General features: G+C 35.3%; 3 protein-coding genes across 6 annotated transcripts in view; 2 read left to right on the top strand and 1 right to left on the bottom strand.

Annotated features, from left to right (window-relative positions):
- Positions 1-1,472: 1,472 nt before the first annotated feature.
- LOC142225381 (uncharacterized) lies at positions 1,473-3,283 on the top strand. Its single transcript, XM_075295140.1, has 6 exons — positions 1,473-1,740; positions 1,802-1,870; positions 2,132-2,194; positions 2,279-2,359; positions 2,415-2,531; positions 2,586-3,283. The coding sequence occupies exons 1-6, from the start codon at positions 1,488-1,490 to the stop codon at positions 2,699-2,701; spliced, it is 699 nt and encodes a 232-aa protein (XP_075151255.1). The 5' UTR covers positions 1,473-1,487; the 3' UTR covers positions 2,702-3,283.
- Positions 3,284-4,918: 1,635 nt separating this feature from the next.
- Positions 4,919-10,686, top strand: gudu (Armadillo repeat-containing protein gudu). The gene is made up of 5 exons (XM_075297821.1): positions 4,919-5,808; positions 7,176-7,398; positions 7,456-8,269; positions 8,334-8,548; positions 10,459-10,686. The coding sequence occupies exons 1-5, from the start codon at positions 5,138-5,140 to the stop codon at positions 10,597-10,599; spliced, it is 2,064 nt and encodes a 687-aa protein (XP_075153936.1). The 5' UTR covers positions 4,919-5,137; the 3' UTR covers positions 10,600-10,686.
- LOC142227348 (ras-related and estrogen-regulated growth inhibitor) overlaps positions 10,623-17,156 on the bottom strand; it is a 74,923-nt gene continuing 68,389 nt past the window's right edge. For all 4 annotated transcript variants that reach the window (XM_075297824.1, XM_075297822.1, XM_075297823.1 and 1 more), the window contains exons 2-4: positions 11,701-11,956; positions 11,311-11,619; positions 10,623-11,238 (exon numbers count right to left, since the gene is read on the bottom strand). In XM_075297824.1, the coding sequence (XP_075153939.1) occupies positions 10,822-11,238; positions 11,311-11,619; positions 11,701-11,943 (969 nt within the window). In that variant the 5' untranslated portion in view covers positions 11,944-11,956 and the 3' untranslated portion in view covers positions 10,623-10,821. The remainder of the gene's footprint in view (positions 11,239-11,310; positions 11,620-11,700; positions 11,957-17,156) is intronic.

Below are 17,156 nucleotides of genomic sequence, written 5' to 3'. Positions count from 1 at the left end.
TTCAAAGATGCTGTTGGACGCAACGTTACGGTGAATGGCGATCGCTATCGTTCGATGCTAACAAACTTTTTGTTGCCAAAAATGGAAGAACTGAACTTGGTTGACATGTGGTTTCAACAAGATGGCGCTACATGCCACACAGCTCGCGATTCTATGGTCATTTTGAGGGAAAACTTCGGAGAACAATTCATCTCAAGAAATGGACCGGTAAGTTGGCCACCAAGATCATGCGATTTGACGCCTTTAGACTATTTTTTGTGGGGCTACGTCAAGTCTAAAGTCTACAGAAATAAGCCAGCAACTATTCCAGCTTTGGAAGACAACATTTCCGAAGAAATTCGGGCTATTCCGGCCGAAATGCTCGAAAAAGTTGCCCAAAATTGGACTTTCCGAATGGACCACCTAAGACGCAGCCGCGGTCAACATTTAAATGAAATTATCTTCAAAAAGTAAATGTCATGGACCAATCTAACGTTTCAAATAAAGAACCGATGAGATTTTGCAAATTTTATGCGTTTTTTTTAAAAAAAAAGTTATCAAGCTCTTAACAAATCACCCTTTATTATTGAATTTGTCATGGTTTTCTTTTAATTGACATTCCTATTTTGCGAGTAAAACGTAACGTAAAAATTGGCAGCCCTGGCAAGTTAGCAAAAAGAGCATATCGGTATCTTCAAATTAGCAAGAGTAAGACACTCTTATACACTCAGACAAAAATATATATAACCATTAAACTAACTGAGAGCATGTCCATCTGTTCGTCTGTTCAAAATAAATAATTGTTTTTGCAATGAATATAATATGGAGGACTAATAGATGCAATATAATATGGAGGACTAATAGATTTTTTATTTATGTATCAAATTTTATTATGTACTTTTTTTCGGCGTACAAACAGCGGCTGGTTTTATTCAATGATGCCAATTTAGTGTTTTTTGATTTCCAAAAAGCACCAAATTGCCTTTTTAGTGTATTTTCAAAAAAAGTCCATTTTCATATAGTGCTTTTGGACGATATCTTTTCAAACAAAAATATAGAATTTCATAGATTTTTTGTAAAAAAGAACTTTATCTTTCATCTTTAGATAAGCATGTCATTTGAAACGTTTGTATTAAATTCAGAAAAGTACTTATAATCGAAAGAAGAAATAGACTCTCTCCAAACAGTATTACCAAATTTAATGTCGAAAAAATGTTTTTTTCCTCAGAAAAAAAAACTTTTTGAAATTTGACTGTAATTTCATAAAATTAAAAATGGGTCAAATCAATATAAATAATTAATAAATAAGAGTATTATGGTCAAATAGCCCTAGAATAAGAATAATATTCACACATTTTTACATGAGGGATTTTTCACGCAAAATTTTGTCAAATTTTTATTTCTACACGCAAAAAAATAATTGTTTTCTCCCAAACGAAATTTTAGATAAACAAAGTTCGTTTCTCATTTGCTTTATTCCATTTAGAAAATTAAAATACTTCGTAATCATGGATAAATTGTGCATAATTTGCCGCAATAGCGAAATTCAAGGAAGTTTATATATGCTGAGTGCTTTCGAAAATTACGAGGAAATATGTGCTGTCCTCAATTTAAATCCGGATGCGCTTCCATCCTACTATAGGATATGCGATAAGCATTTTACTAAAACACGAAGAATAAACCGGAAAAAAACGAGGCCGTGTGGTATTCCCACAAAGTATATGGAGGGATACACAGTATACAAACCTTCCATAGCTGCAAGTAAGTAAATGTAGCAATTTTTAATTACAATTTTCTTTATTTGAATGATTTTTTTTCACAGATCCGTCAACGTCGTCGGCAGCTCAAACTGCTCAAATGCAAATTGCATTTGAGGATGTAGAACGTCCATGTAAGTTCCACTTTATATATTTTATAAATTATTATAATTTTTATATATAATTTTATTTTATATATTATAATTTTATTATAATTTTTGTTCCAACAACAGCAACGTCGTCGGCAGCTCAAACTGCTCAAATGCAAATTGCATTTGAGGATGTAGAACGTCCATGTAAGTTCCACTTTATATATTTTATAAATTATTATAATTTTTATATATAATTTTATTTTATATATTATAATTTTATTATAATTTTTGTTCCAACAACAGCAACGTCGTCGGCAGCTCAAACTGCTCAAATGCAAATTGCATTTGAGGATGTAGAACGTCCATGTAAGTCCCACTTTTTATATTTTATAAATTATTATAATTTTTATATATAACTTTATTTTATTATAATTTTTCTTCCAACAACAGCAACGTCCCAAACCGTGCCAAATTTGGCGAATACGTGCCAAATTTTAGTACCATACAATCCAAATAATGGTTCTAGTTCATGTAGGTTTATTTTATCACTTTTAACATCATATTTCATACAAGTTTTTTATCACAGCCTCCTCACCACTGCCATTGGTGCCATCTCGGGCACCACAATATCAAGGTGAAATTTATGAGGCGCTCCAGAGATATTACAGGGTTGGAAATCGTAATTACATTTTCAACAGACTAGGTAGTATGAGAATAAGTATTTCCAAATGTTCACATTCATTTTTGAATTTTTTAGGTCCACCAGTTCATATCATTTTACCTCATGCGGCTGAGAGGATACCGCAGCAAGGTATATCTCAGCGGATGAGAGATTTCCTAGCATATTTCGGTTCTTCTTTGCAAGAAATATAAAAATACGTCTCAATTACATCAGACGAATTGTCGTGTAATGCCCAAGGAGGCCCAATGAATTATGTCAGGAAATTGCAAGTGTATGCCATGCATTCCTTGACGAAAGGCTGGTATATTGTCCTTGCTTTTTTTCCAATAGGAACAATTTCCCCAGGTTTGAATGTGTCCAATCTAAAAGAAGTGCTCCAAGCGGTAGGACAAGCTGGGTTCAAACCTTACTGCTATGTAAGTGACACACTAACACCGATTGTAGCAGCTTGTACCACCGAGAACCATTTTTTGTACCAAACAAAATTGTTTTTGTTTGGTATGAATACCCAATTTGGCCAAAGATGATTTTGGAGATGTTGTATTCATTGGGCAGGATGGTCTATGGTCATTTTCGAGATGAGGAAGAGAAAGTCCCTTGCATCTCAGCCAATTTGCCAACTCTTTTATTGACAACATTTCAGCTTGACAAACACTACAGTGATTATCTCAGAGCGATGTTAAGTTTCAGGTCTTTTGAATGGTCAAAAAAGTATTGAAATCTAAGGACGTTTTATTGCTTTTGGCAAATCTGCCATGTTTTAATGTGTCCATAAGTTTACTCAAATTCAAAAATTCTGTCTTTAAAGTCTCTTGGTATTGGTACCGAAACATAAGGTTTCTTTAAAATTAAAGCCAAAGTAAAAAATGTTTTCCTAATTAAAAAAAAAAACAACCATGCAAAATCGACCAACTAAGTCTTACCCCCATTTTCATGAAACTCCGTTAGTGCTTCGTTAGCTAACGAACTTTTAAACCGCACTATGAACATATCTGTATCTTGCCTATATATTCCATACGTCAGTTAGAAACTTAACTGCTGAAAATTCTTCAGTTAAAGTTAACCGGAGAGAAGACATTTGTAATTTACTTTCTGTTAACTGGCAGTTAAAGCATAACGGAGCTACATGAAAATGACCGTTAGTCTACATTTGAAACTTGAAAGCAGGAATCGAACCCACGACCCTGTGTATGCAAGGCGGGCATGCTAACCATTGCATCACGGTGTCTCCTTTGCAGAAGATCCCAGCGAAACAAAAGTGAAAGTTGTTCCCAAGTCACTTTACTTTTAATGTACATTCAAAACTTTCTTCTGAAGATGGACATAATTTTGACTTCCCAAGAATTTCCCTTGAGGTGAAGTATGAACATCCGCTGTTTTACGTGGTTTGTGCAATAAATTTAAATTTTCTATTTTTTTAATTTTATTGTGTGTAAAACACAGTAAGGATAGGTAATATAATGGTAATTTTCCAAAAAATTTGTTAAATGTGGGCCGATCCATTTTTCAGTAGACGTGGAATTCGCGACAAAATATTTAGTTTGCCAGTTTTATTCACGTTTATATGTAGTGATAAAGTTTTTTTTCCAAATTTTTCTTATTTTATTCAAATGAACTTCGAAATACAGAAGAACAATCATATCTGAAGAACTAATGCGAAAGCCAATCAGCGGATGCTTAAAAAGTTGACTTGATAAGCCCATGTAAAATTCATTGCTTCTGAATCAAATTTGCACTACTTTCGGATACAAAAAGAACATTTTCATTGCTTTCGAAAGTTTCTAATAAATGTCATCAGTGGTTGTCGAAATTGGGTCATCGGGTATCATCGAAACCTGCATCCATGGAGACAATTCACCTATAGTAAATTTGTGACAATTCTCTCCTGGGTTGAGAAAACGTATAATACATGTGGCTAATATAAGCACATAAGATGATTTTTTCTTTTTTTTCTTTATACATTTCGTCTCTGTGCCATTAGGCATTTTAGAGACTGATCAGAAAGATTTATTGCCTCAATATTCATATATGTATCGATCTCGAATTTTTACCACTCTCATCTATATTACTACACTGCACACCTTTATTACACTGTAAAAACAACTCTATCAATACCCATTGTAATTACGCCTCCAAAAGTGCTCTTTCACGGACTTGCATAATTTCAACTTCAAAAGAAGTAAATATCGTATATTCTGAATATCACTGGGCATACAGCGAACCAAGAACAAATAAAAATCTATAATTTTTGTACTTGGGATCCGTGTCATGGACACACCTCTACCCCAAAGCATCTTTTGAGAATCGTTTTTTTCTCAGTGTTTACACATTGCCCCCCATAGTAAATAATTACCCTCACTTGAAGAATTCTATTATTAGTATTTATAATATTTTTTCTTTACATATTGTTGTTGTTGTGTATCCCTTCTTAACGATGAAGTATTCAGTTGTGATTACCCCCATCCTAAGCCATGCAACAATCCTATCTACCTTTGCGTTTTTCGTTGATATGGTAACATTGTTTACTCGATTTCCGTTCAATTGTCAGTTTTGTATTTTTGTCTTCTTTTGATTTTGGCTGTTACAGTAATTCATTGTTTACGTGCATTTGAGGGAATTTTTTCCAAATGGATATACAAAATCTTAGTGGAGGCTCCGCCACTAAGAAAACTTCAAAAAAGAAATCGACCATAACTACCACTAAACCAAGACGAGGGAGGCGTTCGAATAACCCTAAAGGAGGAGGTAGTGGTCATTTTGGGGATCGCCAAGCAAATGCCGTCCATGCTTTTGACTCTGATTCCACAGAAGTGGAATCCTCTACCGATGAGGAGGAACGTTGGAAAGATGTGGCACGTACTGCAGAAATACCAGCAGACTATTGTAATATCCAGAAATTGGTGAGGTACATTAAGGCAGGCAATCAAACGGCTACCATAGTGGCACTATGTTGTCTCCAGGACTACGATTTGACGACACAAATCAATCAGTTAGCCATCCAGGACATTGGCGGCTTAGATGTGCTGGTCAATATATTGGAATGTAATGATGCCAAGTGCCGTTTGGGTGCTTTAACGGTATTGGCTGACATATCTTTGAATATTGATATTCGCAAAACCATCGTGGACTTGGATGGCATTCCATTGATTATAGAGATATTGAATTCATCCATGAAGGATTTGAAAACCGTAGCTGCCGAGACATTGGCCAATGTGTCAAAAGTGCGTTTGGCTCGAAAATACGTGCGTACCTATGGTGGTATTCCGAAATTGGTTGACCTGTTGGATATTAAGTTACAGTAAGTATTGTGGTTGTACAGGGGGTGAGAGAGAAGGAGAGTGTCAGAGTAATCAGGTTTGTATGAAATTCCATTAATTTTTTTTTTATGAAAATCCCTATGGAAGGAATATTATCTAGTGAGAATTGAATAGTTTTCGTTAGGGTTCTAGATTGTTTGAAATCTGGAGAGAGAAGATTTTCACTTCATATTGTAATTCATCACTAATGGTACTTATGTTTTTGATGCATCAAATCCCATACAATACAGAAAAAAATTTCATGAACATTTTTCCATTTAAAGTCTTAACTGAGTTTTAAAAAATATTCAATTAAAAATTTAATTGATTCAAAAAATTTTTTAATTGAAACAAAAATCAATCACAAAAATTAATGGTATCAATTAATTGTTTAATTGACTTTCAAATAATTTTTTAATTAATACTATCATTTCTGTGATTTGGATCAATTAATTGTTTAATTGACTTCGGTGATTGATACTATTATTTTCGTGATTGAAGACATTTCAATTAAAAATTAATTGAATTAATTAATGTCGTGATTGAATCCAATTTTTTTTGTGTGCGTATAGTACATTCTCTTAAAACAAATTTCAATTACATCGAATTCATGCTTTTGTTTTTAATGTGAAGCGAAGTCGAAAACCCTTTTTCTTCTAAATGGTATAAATCCTTTAAACATAGCTCACGTAGCGTTGATTAGCCACGTCCAGGTGCCTTGAAAATAGCTACGCAGAAAAAACTTCACCAAAATATTTCCAATTAATTGAAGCTGAAAACTTTTTCAATTAAAAAATTAATTAATACCATTCACTTTTGATTGAAAATAGTTACGTCTTTAATTTAAAAATTATATCCACCGAAAAAAAGTAAACTGTCTTATAGGAAGAATGAACTACCTCGCACGAAAATTTAACTAAATTTTACTCCACATTTTGAGATTTCCACAAAGCGCTGTTAAAACCAGGAAAATGTAATGCCCTTTTATACCCTTTCGTGATTGAATCAGAATTTTTTTTGTGGAGGATAAAGTGAAATCGAAACAGAATTTGTTTTTGCACCAGCGGGAGAATAATGAATGCACTGGCGCCAGTGTTACCGTTGTGCCACTTATTGTAGTGCCGTTCTTTTTACATGTTTGTGCCTCTTTTTAGTTAATTCCTTTTTTAGGGGTTCGGAATAGTGGACACTTGAGGCGCCTGAAAATATGCATAGAAAATTTTCTGTTATACGTGGATTCGATGAAATGACAATAAAATCGTGTATTCATAATTTCATAGAAAAGCTTGTAAAATTAATTTAATTTGTATTTTTCTATGATTTGCACATAAATTGTCAATAAATGTTAATCGTTCTCAATGGCTTCAAGTATTTTGCAAACACCACGTGAAGAACTAACCTATGAGGAAATAGAGCATTTGAATATGGCCCGTGCAGGAGCTAGAGCCTTATGGTCATTATCGGACTCGCGACACAACAAGGAAATAATGCGTAAAAGTGGAATTGTGCCATTAATGGCCAGACTTCTTAAATCTTGTCACATTGATGTGGTTATTCCAATAATGGGTACCATACAGAAGTGTGCCTCACAGGTAATATAAAATTCATCACGAAATACCCTAGATACAATGTTTACTTTTGTTGTCTAGCCTAAATTTCAACTGGCCATTAGGACAGAGGAAATGATAGCGGACATTGTCAATCATTTAAATTCCCCAAGTTTAGATTTAAAAATGGAAGGCAGTACAGCAATTTACAAATGTGCCTTTGACCAGGCCACCAGAGATTTGGTTAAGGAAGCTGGTGGTTTGGAACCACTGGTCTCAATAATTAAAGATAAAACGGTGAGGGAAAATAAGCCATTACTGATTGGAGCTACCGGAGCTATATGGATGTGCGCTGTTTCGGATGCAAATGTCATCAAATTTGATCAGCTTCGTACTGTAAATCATCTGGTGGCTCTGCTCAACGATGAATCCGATGAGGTCTTGACTAATGTCGTGGGGGCTATTGCTGAGTGTGTACGTTTCCAACATAATCGTGAAGTTCTACGCAATGCTAATGGTTTACCCTCCTTGGTATCCCTATTGAATTCTTCCCATGCTCCTTTGCTCGAAAATTTGGCTAAAGCATTGAAGGAGTGTGCCGAAGATACAGAGAGTATGAGAATTTTAGAAGATCTGGATGCTGTTCGTCTCATATGGTCATTGCTGAAGAATACCAATCCCCGGGTACAAGCCTATGCGGCCTATGCTATATGTCCTTGTGTAGGGAATGCCAAGGAATCTGGTGAATTGGTAAGAAGTTTAGTTGGCGCCATGGAGTTGGTTGTGGGCCTATTGAAATCCAAAGATATTCTGGTCCTATCGGCTGTGTGTGCAGCAATCGCAACTATAGCCAAGGATAGTACCAATTTGGCAATTTTAACAGATTTAAAAGTTATCTACAAATTGGCCGATTTAGGTGAGTTTAGCAAATTGGGTAGAGGCTCATTGTTCCGAAATATTTTATATACGTTTTCCTTCAGTTAATACTACGGAAGATTTACTAAGAAAAAATCTAGCTGCTGCTATAGCTAGTTGTGCTACATATGGCACCAATACTCAAGAATTGGGACGTATGCGTACTGTTACACCCATTGTCTCCTATATGACCAGTGATGATCCTGAGGTACATCGTACTACCGCTATGGCTTTGGAGAAATTATCCATGGATCCACAAAATTGTATAACGATGCATCAGGTAAGTTTGCTTCTATAACTGCTAGCTGTTTTTATTTTCTCGGTAAAGAATCTTTAGGTACAAAAATTGGAGTTGGGCTAGAATTTATGTTAAGGGCATATGCACATTTTGGAAGATTATACCATTTCTAGGCTCGCTTTTATTTGAGCCAAATGAAAATTTCGTTTTGGAAAACAATTGCTTTCACCACTCCATACAAATGTTCTCAGGGTTGCACATACATTGCACCCATCGAAGGACAGTCATTTCGCCTTCAGCATTTCGGGCCTAGGTTAACTTAGGTTATGTATAGGAGGAGCCCGTTAGTTTAGGCACACTTAGACTATTCAGTCCATTATGATACTACACGTGGAGAACTTCTCTCATATCAATGAGTTCCGCCCGATTCTATGCTTAGCATTCAGAGAAGGAATATGATCACCTCCTGGAGCAAAATGTAATATTTGGGCGGTGAACATGTTCTTCGCAGCCATGTTATTTTCGCGGACATTTTGTATCTGATTTCGACAACCGTTTTATGTTTGGAGAGAAGACAAAGTATTTGCTGCAAAAATGTTCCATGTTCCCCATTAAAAATATCTGCGTGTGACAACGGACCGTCTTTTTACAGACGAATCCGAACAGCTTTTCACATTGCCACTAAGAGAAGCTTTGAAACACTGAGAAATGTCACCGACATTATTGGCTTCCAAGATATTATCTACGTGATTTTTTGAAATCCCTATTGTCTCAATTACTTCGCGCACCTTCAATAAGTTTGCCAAAATTTCATGGAGGTTGTTTATTCTTTATCATCCATGGTAGTTGGTTACAGGGATCCTCGAATCGAACCACTGACCGATTTTGCTCTTTTTCGATTTTTCTATAATTCTCGCACACTTGAGAGGATACTAATATAGTTCTTCTTGTTTGGCATAATTAGGAAATTTTCATATTTTTGGAAAATAGGCTTAATAAAATTTAGGAATGTAGCTTCTCCGATTAAATCGACTTTTTCCAGGTCGATTTTGAAGATAATTAGAACCGATTAGTGGAAGTTTTGGATTATGAATTTGGTCCTCACCAACCTATTGCTAATTTCTGAGGCAGGTAATAATGTTTGCATGTTCAAAAAGTTAAAAATTTGGCTCCAAATCGTAATTTGATATGACCATAGATTATATTCTTCCATCTTCGGAAATAGCTCCAATATTATCCCGATGTAGGTCTACAGGTCCTATTTTATACCCACCACCATAGAAAGGTAAAAAGTATGTCATTCCGTTTGTAACACATCGAAATGTCGATTTCCGACTATATACCATAAAGCATATATATTTTGATCAAGGAGAAGACATTATAACCATGTCTGTCCATCCGTTTGTAGCTACGCTAGAGTCTTCTTCATAAGTACGCAATCGTGCTGAAATTTGGCATAGATTCCTTTTGGTCAAGTTCGCAGACGGGATATATCGTCTAGGTCTATGTTTTTATATAGCCTTCATACATACATTGATCTGCCCAGCCATCTTGTTGATAAATATACGTCAGTCTATGGCAGTGGATTTGATTAATGGTTGACGGTTTCGGTATTTATTTTTGTGAACACAAATGCGAACATAGCATCTCAGATAATTTGCTACCCCTTTTATTGTTAACATTTCTGTGTGCGATATTAATTCGAGGTCTTTTGAGTGGATGCCAGAACCTATTTAACCATACAGTTTAAAACCATAGCTTATGATTTCTAAGATCCCTTCACTCTCAGGAGGTTTCGCCAAAGTCTAATTCCTTGTGATTCCCACATTTGGCGCTATTTTGCAAACCAGACTGACCGATGCTCCCGATAGAATCTAGAAAATATACCTTCATCTATGGATTGTCTTTCTATGGACGAGCTTATTATTATTAAAATACTTTTTGTGTTTCAGAGTGGTGTGGTACCTTTCCTCTTGGAATGTGTGGGATCCACAAATAAAGAACTACAATTGGCCGCAGCTGGATGTTTGCGTAATATTCGAGAGCTTGCCCTCAGAGCCGAAGAATATTTGCTGAAATTTGATGATGATTAAAGACAAACAAAAATGCGAAACAGTTTATGCACTTGGCATTAGATTTTCATTTGATTATATTTATAAATAAATACATTTTAAAAAATATATCATATATTTGTTCTAAGCTATTTACAGTCATTTTTCAGTTGTGGGTTTCCTTAAAAACAAAACACAAATAAAACTCAATACATCCACTGAAACCAAGGGAGGGGGGTGTTTAACGAGATCCTTATATGTAAATTAATAGCTGGCATTACTTCCTCGCGTCGAAATACTCATGCGTCGCTCGACTCGATTTGTATGTGGCAGCAAACAGCCTGGTGGAGGATAGCGCCATCGTCGTGGTCTCGACAGCAAGGTACCATCGGTTGAAGCTCTACTACGGAATGGTGTCTCCAATTCACTGTGACAGTTATTCGAACTACTCGAGCCTATTTCATCGTTGGACTCGGAATGATCATTTTCCTCCAAGCAAGCACTGCCAATGACTAGAAACGAGCGTCTTGTCTCATTTGCCAACGATGAGGCATCGTAAAATGAGCAACCCGAATCGGGACTAAGAGAATCGTTTTGTACATCACTTGTGGAACGTTTGAGTTTGGGAATTTTACTAAAGACTCGCCAAAAACGAAAAACATCTCGAAATACCGCTTGGACCTAAGGAAGACAAAATTCACACCGAAAAGTTACATCTAAGTTACATCCCTTTGCCATAATTTGCTAACTTACCTGATCAACACTTTCTCTCACAGAAATCTCATGGAAGCAAGCACACGATAGATCACGAAATATTCGATGACCCTCTTCAACACTAACCATTCGATCACCAATTTGATCGGTTTTATTGCCCACCAATATAACTGGAACATCTATGCAATCCTTATTGTTCGAGCCCATTTTACGTCTCCTCTTATTGTAGTTGATGAGGAATTTCAGCCGGTTGCATTCATCAAAACTGCATTTGTCCGTTACGGAATACATGAGTATGAAGGCATCTGCCCAGCGTATATTCGATTCCAGTTTGGCACAATCAGTTTCCTGAAATATTCAGTAGAACTTTATCAGTTAGCTTTTCCAAATCCTCGTTGGAAATGTTGTGCATTGATCTTTGATACTCACATTTTGTTGTCCCGTTGCATCGAGGATATCAAATTGGACGTAGTCATTATCCAGTGAGGTACTGAACGTATATATTTTCTCCAAATTAGGATCATATTCTCCTATGAAACGTCGTGTTATGAAACGTACAACCATGGCTGTTTTGCCAACACCACTTTGGCCTAAAACCATAACCTTAAGGGATTTTTGTTTGGTATGAATACCCAATTTGGCCAAAGATGATTTTGGAGATGTTGTATTCATTGGGCAGGATGAACTAGAAAAAATCAATCAAGGGAAATGCATTAAATTGAATTATCAATAGAATTTTAAATATTTAAAATTAGATAAGTTCTTCGATGCAAAGTAAAAAAAAACTGAAAAAAGAGAATCTGACACCCAATAGGTCAAATTTTTTCTGTTAGATGTGTCCTGTATTTTTTGGTACCACTTTAGTATATTAAAATCAAATTTTAATTTTTCTTTTTAAGATCGTGGTCCCATAAGTTCTTAGTCTACGAAATAAATTACAAACATTTTGGAAATGTGGCGATTTATTTTTCCACAACATTTTATTTCTATAAACATTTTGTCAACATTTTATTTCAATAGAAAATTTTGTCAAAATTTTATTTCTATAGAAAATTTTGTAAAGAATTTATTTATATAGAAAATTTTGTCAAAAGTTTATTTCTATAGAAAATTTTGTCAAGAGTTTATTTCTCCTCTTTGCAAAATCTACCAAAACACAAAGAATTCTACCAATCTACCAACAGTAGAAAATCTACCATTTTTGGTAGAATTCTACCAACTGTGGCAACCATGGATAGGAGTTGTTATAAATTATTCCTTCACGTCGGCATCGAACAGATCCAATAATTGAGCCTATGCTCGTTTTATCCTTCCTGATGTCGATCACACATTCTGAAACCCAGAAAAACGTGAATTTACCCTTTCCACACCCAGAGAAGGAATATGATCAACTCAAACATGTTCTAAGAGCAAAATGATATTTTTGGACGGTGAACATGTTACTTGTTTGTCGCAACCATGTTATGTTTTCGAAAATTATGTTTGTGATTTCGGCAACCATGTACATTTTTGCGACAAAAATGTCCAAGTTCACCGTGCAAAAATAAAATATGGCTCTTGAAACATGTTCATGGTGATCATGTTCCTTCTTTGCGTGCAGTCCATGGTACAGTCTTCGTCTTCTCCAGCGAACGTTTTCCGGATTGAGTAAAAAGTAATTTTTTGGTCATGAACATGTAAATTTTTTTTCCCAACCATGTTATTTTCTCGTATATTATCTGTATCTGATTTCAAAAACAATTTAATGTTTGGCAGGAAATCAAAATTTTTGCTGCAAAAATACAAAAATAAACATTTCGCTCTAGGAGGAGATCATATTCCTTCTCAGGGTGCATTCGCAATTTTTTTATTGATAGTTTTACTCTGAATTTTACTTGCCAATCAAATTTTTGCAAAGTGTGATTTAAATAATTTAATGTCATAAGAAGAATTTGCTAAATAATTTAATTGAGGCTGTAGAACCGTAGGCCGCCCAATACGTAAATGTCTTTAAGAATTAAAATGAAAAATAAAAACCTCGTACATAGATGATGTGAAAGAAAATGAAATAAATGTAGGTTGTGTCCTTTCATGTTTCAAAATAAAAAAAAATAATAAAAAAAAAAACGAGAAAATAGTTGTAAGTGTGGGCTACATTATACCATTATAAGACGTTTTATACATTTGTCCTTGCATACTTCGGGGTACGAAGGCTTTGGAGGACAAATTTTACTAATCGCCTAACCTTTTACTCTTCACATTTCTTTAAGGAATGCTAACATGTGAATTCCATTGAATTACAATGGTAAGGATGTCAACATTGCATGCCTGTTTTGTTTTGGTTGTGTTTGGTAATGTCAGGGTCCTCTGGGACTGTTAGGTATGAGTTGGTTTCCCATAGCATCGGAAGATTTGTTTAATTTGCTACGCAATTTCTGGTCAATGGTAAGTAATTCGATGGTCCCTTTTCGATAAAAAAAATTATGGAGTTTACTATGAATTATTGAATTTTTTCTTGTATTATGTATTATGGTGTGTCTGTCTACAATTCCTTCTTATGCTGAGGTAAAATAAAACAAAAGGTCCGACGGATAAGAATGAAAAGGTGAGGAATTTGAAAAAGAAAAATTTTGATAAATTTAACCAAAACGACAAAAAGTCAAACATTGAACTTGTTTATAATATCTCAATTAAATCTACAGAGCTTAAAGTATATGTAGTTTTTTTTTTTTATTTTAGAATAAAATCTACTAATATTAGTTTATTCCTAATCCTTGATTAGGTGAAATACTAATAAAAACTTGTTATTATTTAAACAACAATATTACGTCTCAGTATAATTCAATATTTAAATAATATGATATATGAAAGGAATAAGCATATATGTAAATCGCATATGACTTTTGTGCACCATAGGGTGGGTCCTAATGTACGAATAATAACATAGTTATATTGTTTAATACGTCCTAGCAAAAAAAGCGTAGCCAATAAAGGTATGACAATGTTCTTTTTGAATCCAGAAGTGGTGCAAAACTGGCTCAGAAGCAATGAATTTTATATAGACTTGTCATAACAAAGTGGTTCAAATTATTTAAATGTTGCCGAAAAAATGTTAAATCCATTCTAGAAAAATAGTGAAGTTTTGAAAACATTTGTTGTCAAACGTTCCAGACAGGCGTTAGAATGCATTAAAAATCATAAATAAATTTAAAAATTATTTATTTGTCAAAATATCACAACATTTATTAATTCACATCCAAAACATTGAATTTGCATCAAACCTAAAGAAGTGGACAAATTGAAGTTCGATCATCATGCATTTATGAACGAAAATTTACTTCTAAATAGTCTAGTAATAAAATTGGTTGGTAGTTCGATGCGAAGGATAACCATATTCATCATTTCTATATTTATAGGATATATTGTCCAAATCATTCCTCATGAAATTATCACAGTTGCAGAAAAGTGTTTTAGTAAAGAAGAGTAAAATTATAAATTAACGAATAGCTTTTATTATTTCTTAATAATGTAAAAATATAAAAATTTATGTAAACTTGATTTATTATACTGAACATATTGCGAATAAATCCCCACACAAAAATCCCCAACATTTATCAAAATTCCTAATTCAAATATTTAATCCCCATCCACGAAATAATATCCCCAAATTTTGGGGAAATCCGCAATACTGGTAACACTGAACCCACATGTTTCAAAGATAATTGAGAAGAAGATGCAGTCTTGTCATAGGAAAACTGAAGCACCAGAGGACTCTGCCAACAAAATATCATAAAGTTTGCGTCGACGTGTCTCTCAAATGTACTGCCGTTTGCGTTGGAAAATATCATAACATTTGTGTTTTTCATAAATTTCTGAATAAAAACCCGGAAAAGCAATACCAAAACGATTGTAGAAAATTAAAATAAAACGTATGTGTATTTTAAAGCGAATATTCATTATGGTTTTATGTGAATATTGCCGTTTTAAATTTATTCCTGGGCAGAGCTGCTTTGGAAAAAATTGACAAATAAAACAATTTTTTTCTCATAGCCCTCTACACCTTGACATTTGTGTTCTCTTTATAAGAGCACAATGCTTAATCTTGTTATACTCAATTATCTTTGCATGTTTCATCCAGGAATGGAAAATGCAGTACTATAGTACTTTCTTCAATACTTTTTCAGTACCGTAGTATCCCCGCGAATGATTTAGTACCTTTTGTGTACATTTATGAGACGATATTAGATTTATGGTACAATAAAGGGTGATACTGTCAAAATTTGGTCAATATAAACTTGACGTATTTCTTTCAATTTTGCATTTAAAAACCTGAACACCCCTAATTTTGAAGGTGTGTAGAATGTTGCTCCTATTTTGATTATGGAATTCACTCTTCAGTTGTCAAAATGCCGTCCAAGCAAGAAGAGCAGCGTATCAAAATTTTGCTCGTGCATCGCGAAAATCCGAGCTACTCGCACGCAAAGCTGGCAAAATCGCTAAAAGTTGCCAAATCAACCGTTACAAATGTAATTAAAGTGTTTGGGGAACGTTTGTCGACAGCCAGGAAGTCTGGATCGGGGGGAAATCGAAACCCGGAAGCCGCTGAGACAACAAAGAGAGTTGCCGGTAGTTTCAAGCGAAACCCTAACCTCTCTCTCCGAGATGCCGCAAATAAGCTGGGTGTATCGTCTACAACCGTGCATCGAGCCAAAAACGAGCCGGACTATCGACTTACAAGAAGGTAGTGACTCCAAATCGCGATGATAAACAAAATACGACGGCCAAAGCGCGATCCCGGAGGCTGTACACGACGATGCTGACGAAGTTTGACTGCGTGGTAATGGACGACGAAACCTACGTCAAAGCCGACTACAAACAGCTTCCGGGACAGGAGTTTTATACGGCAAAAGGAAGGGGAAAGGTAGCAGATATTTTCAAGCACATAAAACTGTCAAAGTTCGCAAAGAAATATCTGGTTTGGCAAGCCATCTGGACCTGTGGCTTGAAAAGCAGCATTTTCATAGCTTCCGGGACTGTCAACCAAGAAATTTACGTGAAAGAGTGTTTGAATAAACGGATTTGGCATCTTGCCATTACGGTAAAAAGGCCATGGAGTGGTACGCCGCCAACAACGTGCAGGTGGTTCCCAAGGACAAGAACCCTCCCAACACGCCAGAGCTCCGCCCAATTGAGAAATACTGGGCTATTGTCAAGCGGAACCTAAAGAAGACCAAAAAAACTCAAGGCAAACTGGCTTTCTGAGGCGAAGAAGGTGGACAAGGTGGCTGTACAAAATCTGATGGCAGGTGTCAAGCGTGAGGCCCGGCAATTCGGATTTGGAAAAGCGAAAGCCTAACTGAATATTTTTCATGAATTTTATACTAATTGAACATGAAAAAGAAATTTAATTTGATTTTTTAAATAAACGATTTCACCGATTTACACGCGTTTTCCCTTGACCAAATTTTGACCGTATCACCCTTTATAAAGGGTGATTCTTTTGAGGTTAGGATTTTCATGCATTAGTATTTGACAGATCACGTGGGATTTCAGACATGGTGTCAAAGAGAAAGATGCTCAGTATGCTTTGACATTTCATCATGAATAGACGAACGATCTGCCACAACGTCGAATTTTCAGTGAATGGGCCCTAGAAAAGTTGGCAGAAAATCCGCTTTTTTATCGACAAATTTTGTTCAGCGATGAGGCTCATTTCTGGTTGAATGGCTACGTAAATAAGCAAAATTGCCGCATTTGGAGTGAAGAGCAACCAGAAGCCGTTCAAGAACTGCCCATGCATCCCGAAAAATGCACTGTTTGGTGTGGTTTGTACGCTGGTGGAATCATTGGACCGTATTTTTTCAAAGATGCTGTTGGACGCAACGTTACGGTGAATGGCGATCGCT

This window comes from Haematobia irritans, chromosome 2 (genome assembly GCF_050003625.1).
Source record: "Haematobia irritans isolate KBUSLIRL chromosome 2, ASM5000362v1, whole genome shotgun sequence".
Taxonomy (NCBI): Eukaryota; Metazoa; Arthropoda; class Insecta; order Diptera; family Muscidae; genus Haematobia; species Haematobia irritans.
The sequence above is the reverse complement of the archived record's forward strand: the minus strand, read 5'-3'. Positions and strand labels throughout refer to the sequence as shown.

Excerpts from the sequence above, each read along its gene's own strand:
- gudu (XM_075297821.1), top strand. The coding sequence starts at position 5,138 with ATGGATATACAAAATCTTAGTGGAGGCTCCGCCACTAAGAAAACTTCA. Across the intron at positions 7,399-7,455 it reads TACAGAAGTGTGCCTCACAG|CCTAAATTTCAACTGGCCAT; the intron begins GTAATATAAAAT and ends TTTGTTGTCTAG. Across the intron at positions 8,549-10,458 it reads ATTGTATAACGATGCATCAG|AGTGGTGTGGTACCTTTCCT; the intron begins GTAAGTTTGCTT and ends TTTGTGTTTCAG.
- LOC142225381 (XM_075295140.1), top strand. The coding sequence starts at position 1,488 with ATGGATAAATTGTGCATAATTTGCCGCAATAGCGAAATTCAAGGAAGT. Across the intron at positions 2,195-2,278 it reads TGAGGATGTAGAACGTCCAT|CAACGTCCCAAACCGTGCCA; the intron begins GTAAGTCCCACT and ends TTCCAACAACAG. Across the intron at positions 2,360-2,414 it reads AAATAATGGTTCTAGTTCAT|CCTCCTCACCACTGCCATTG; the intron begins GTAGGTTTATTT and ends TTTTTATCACAG.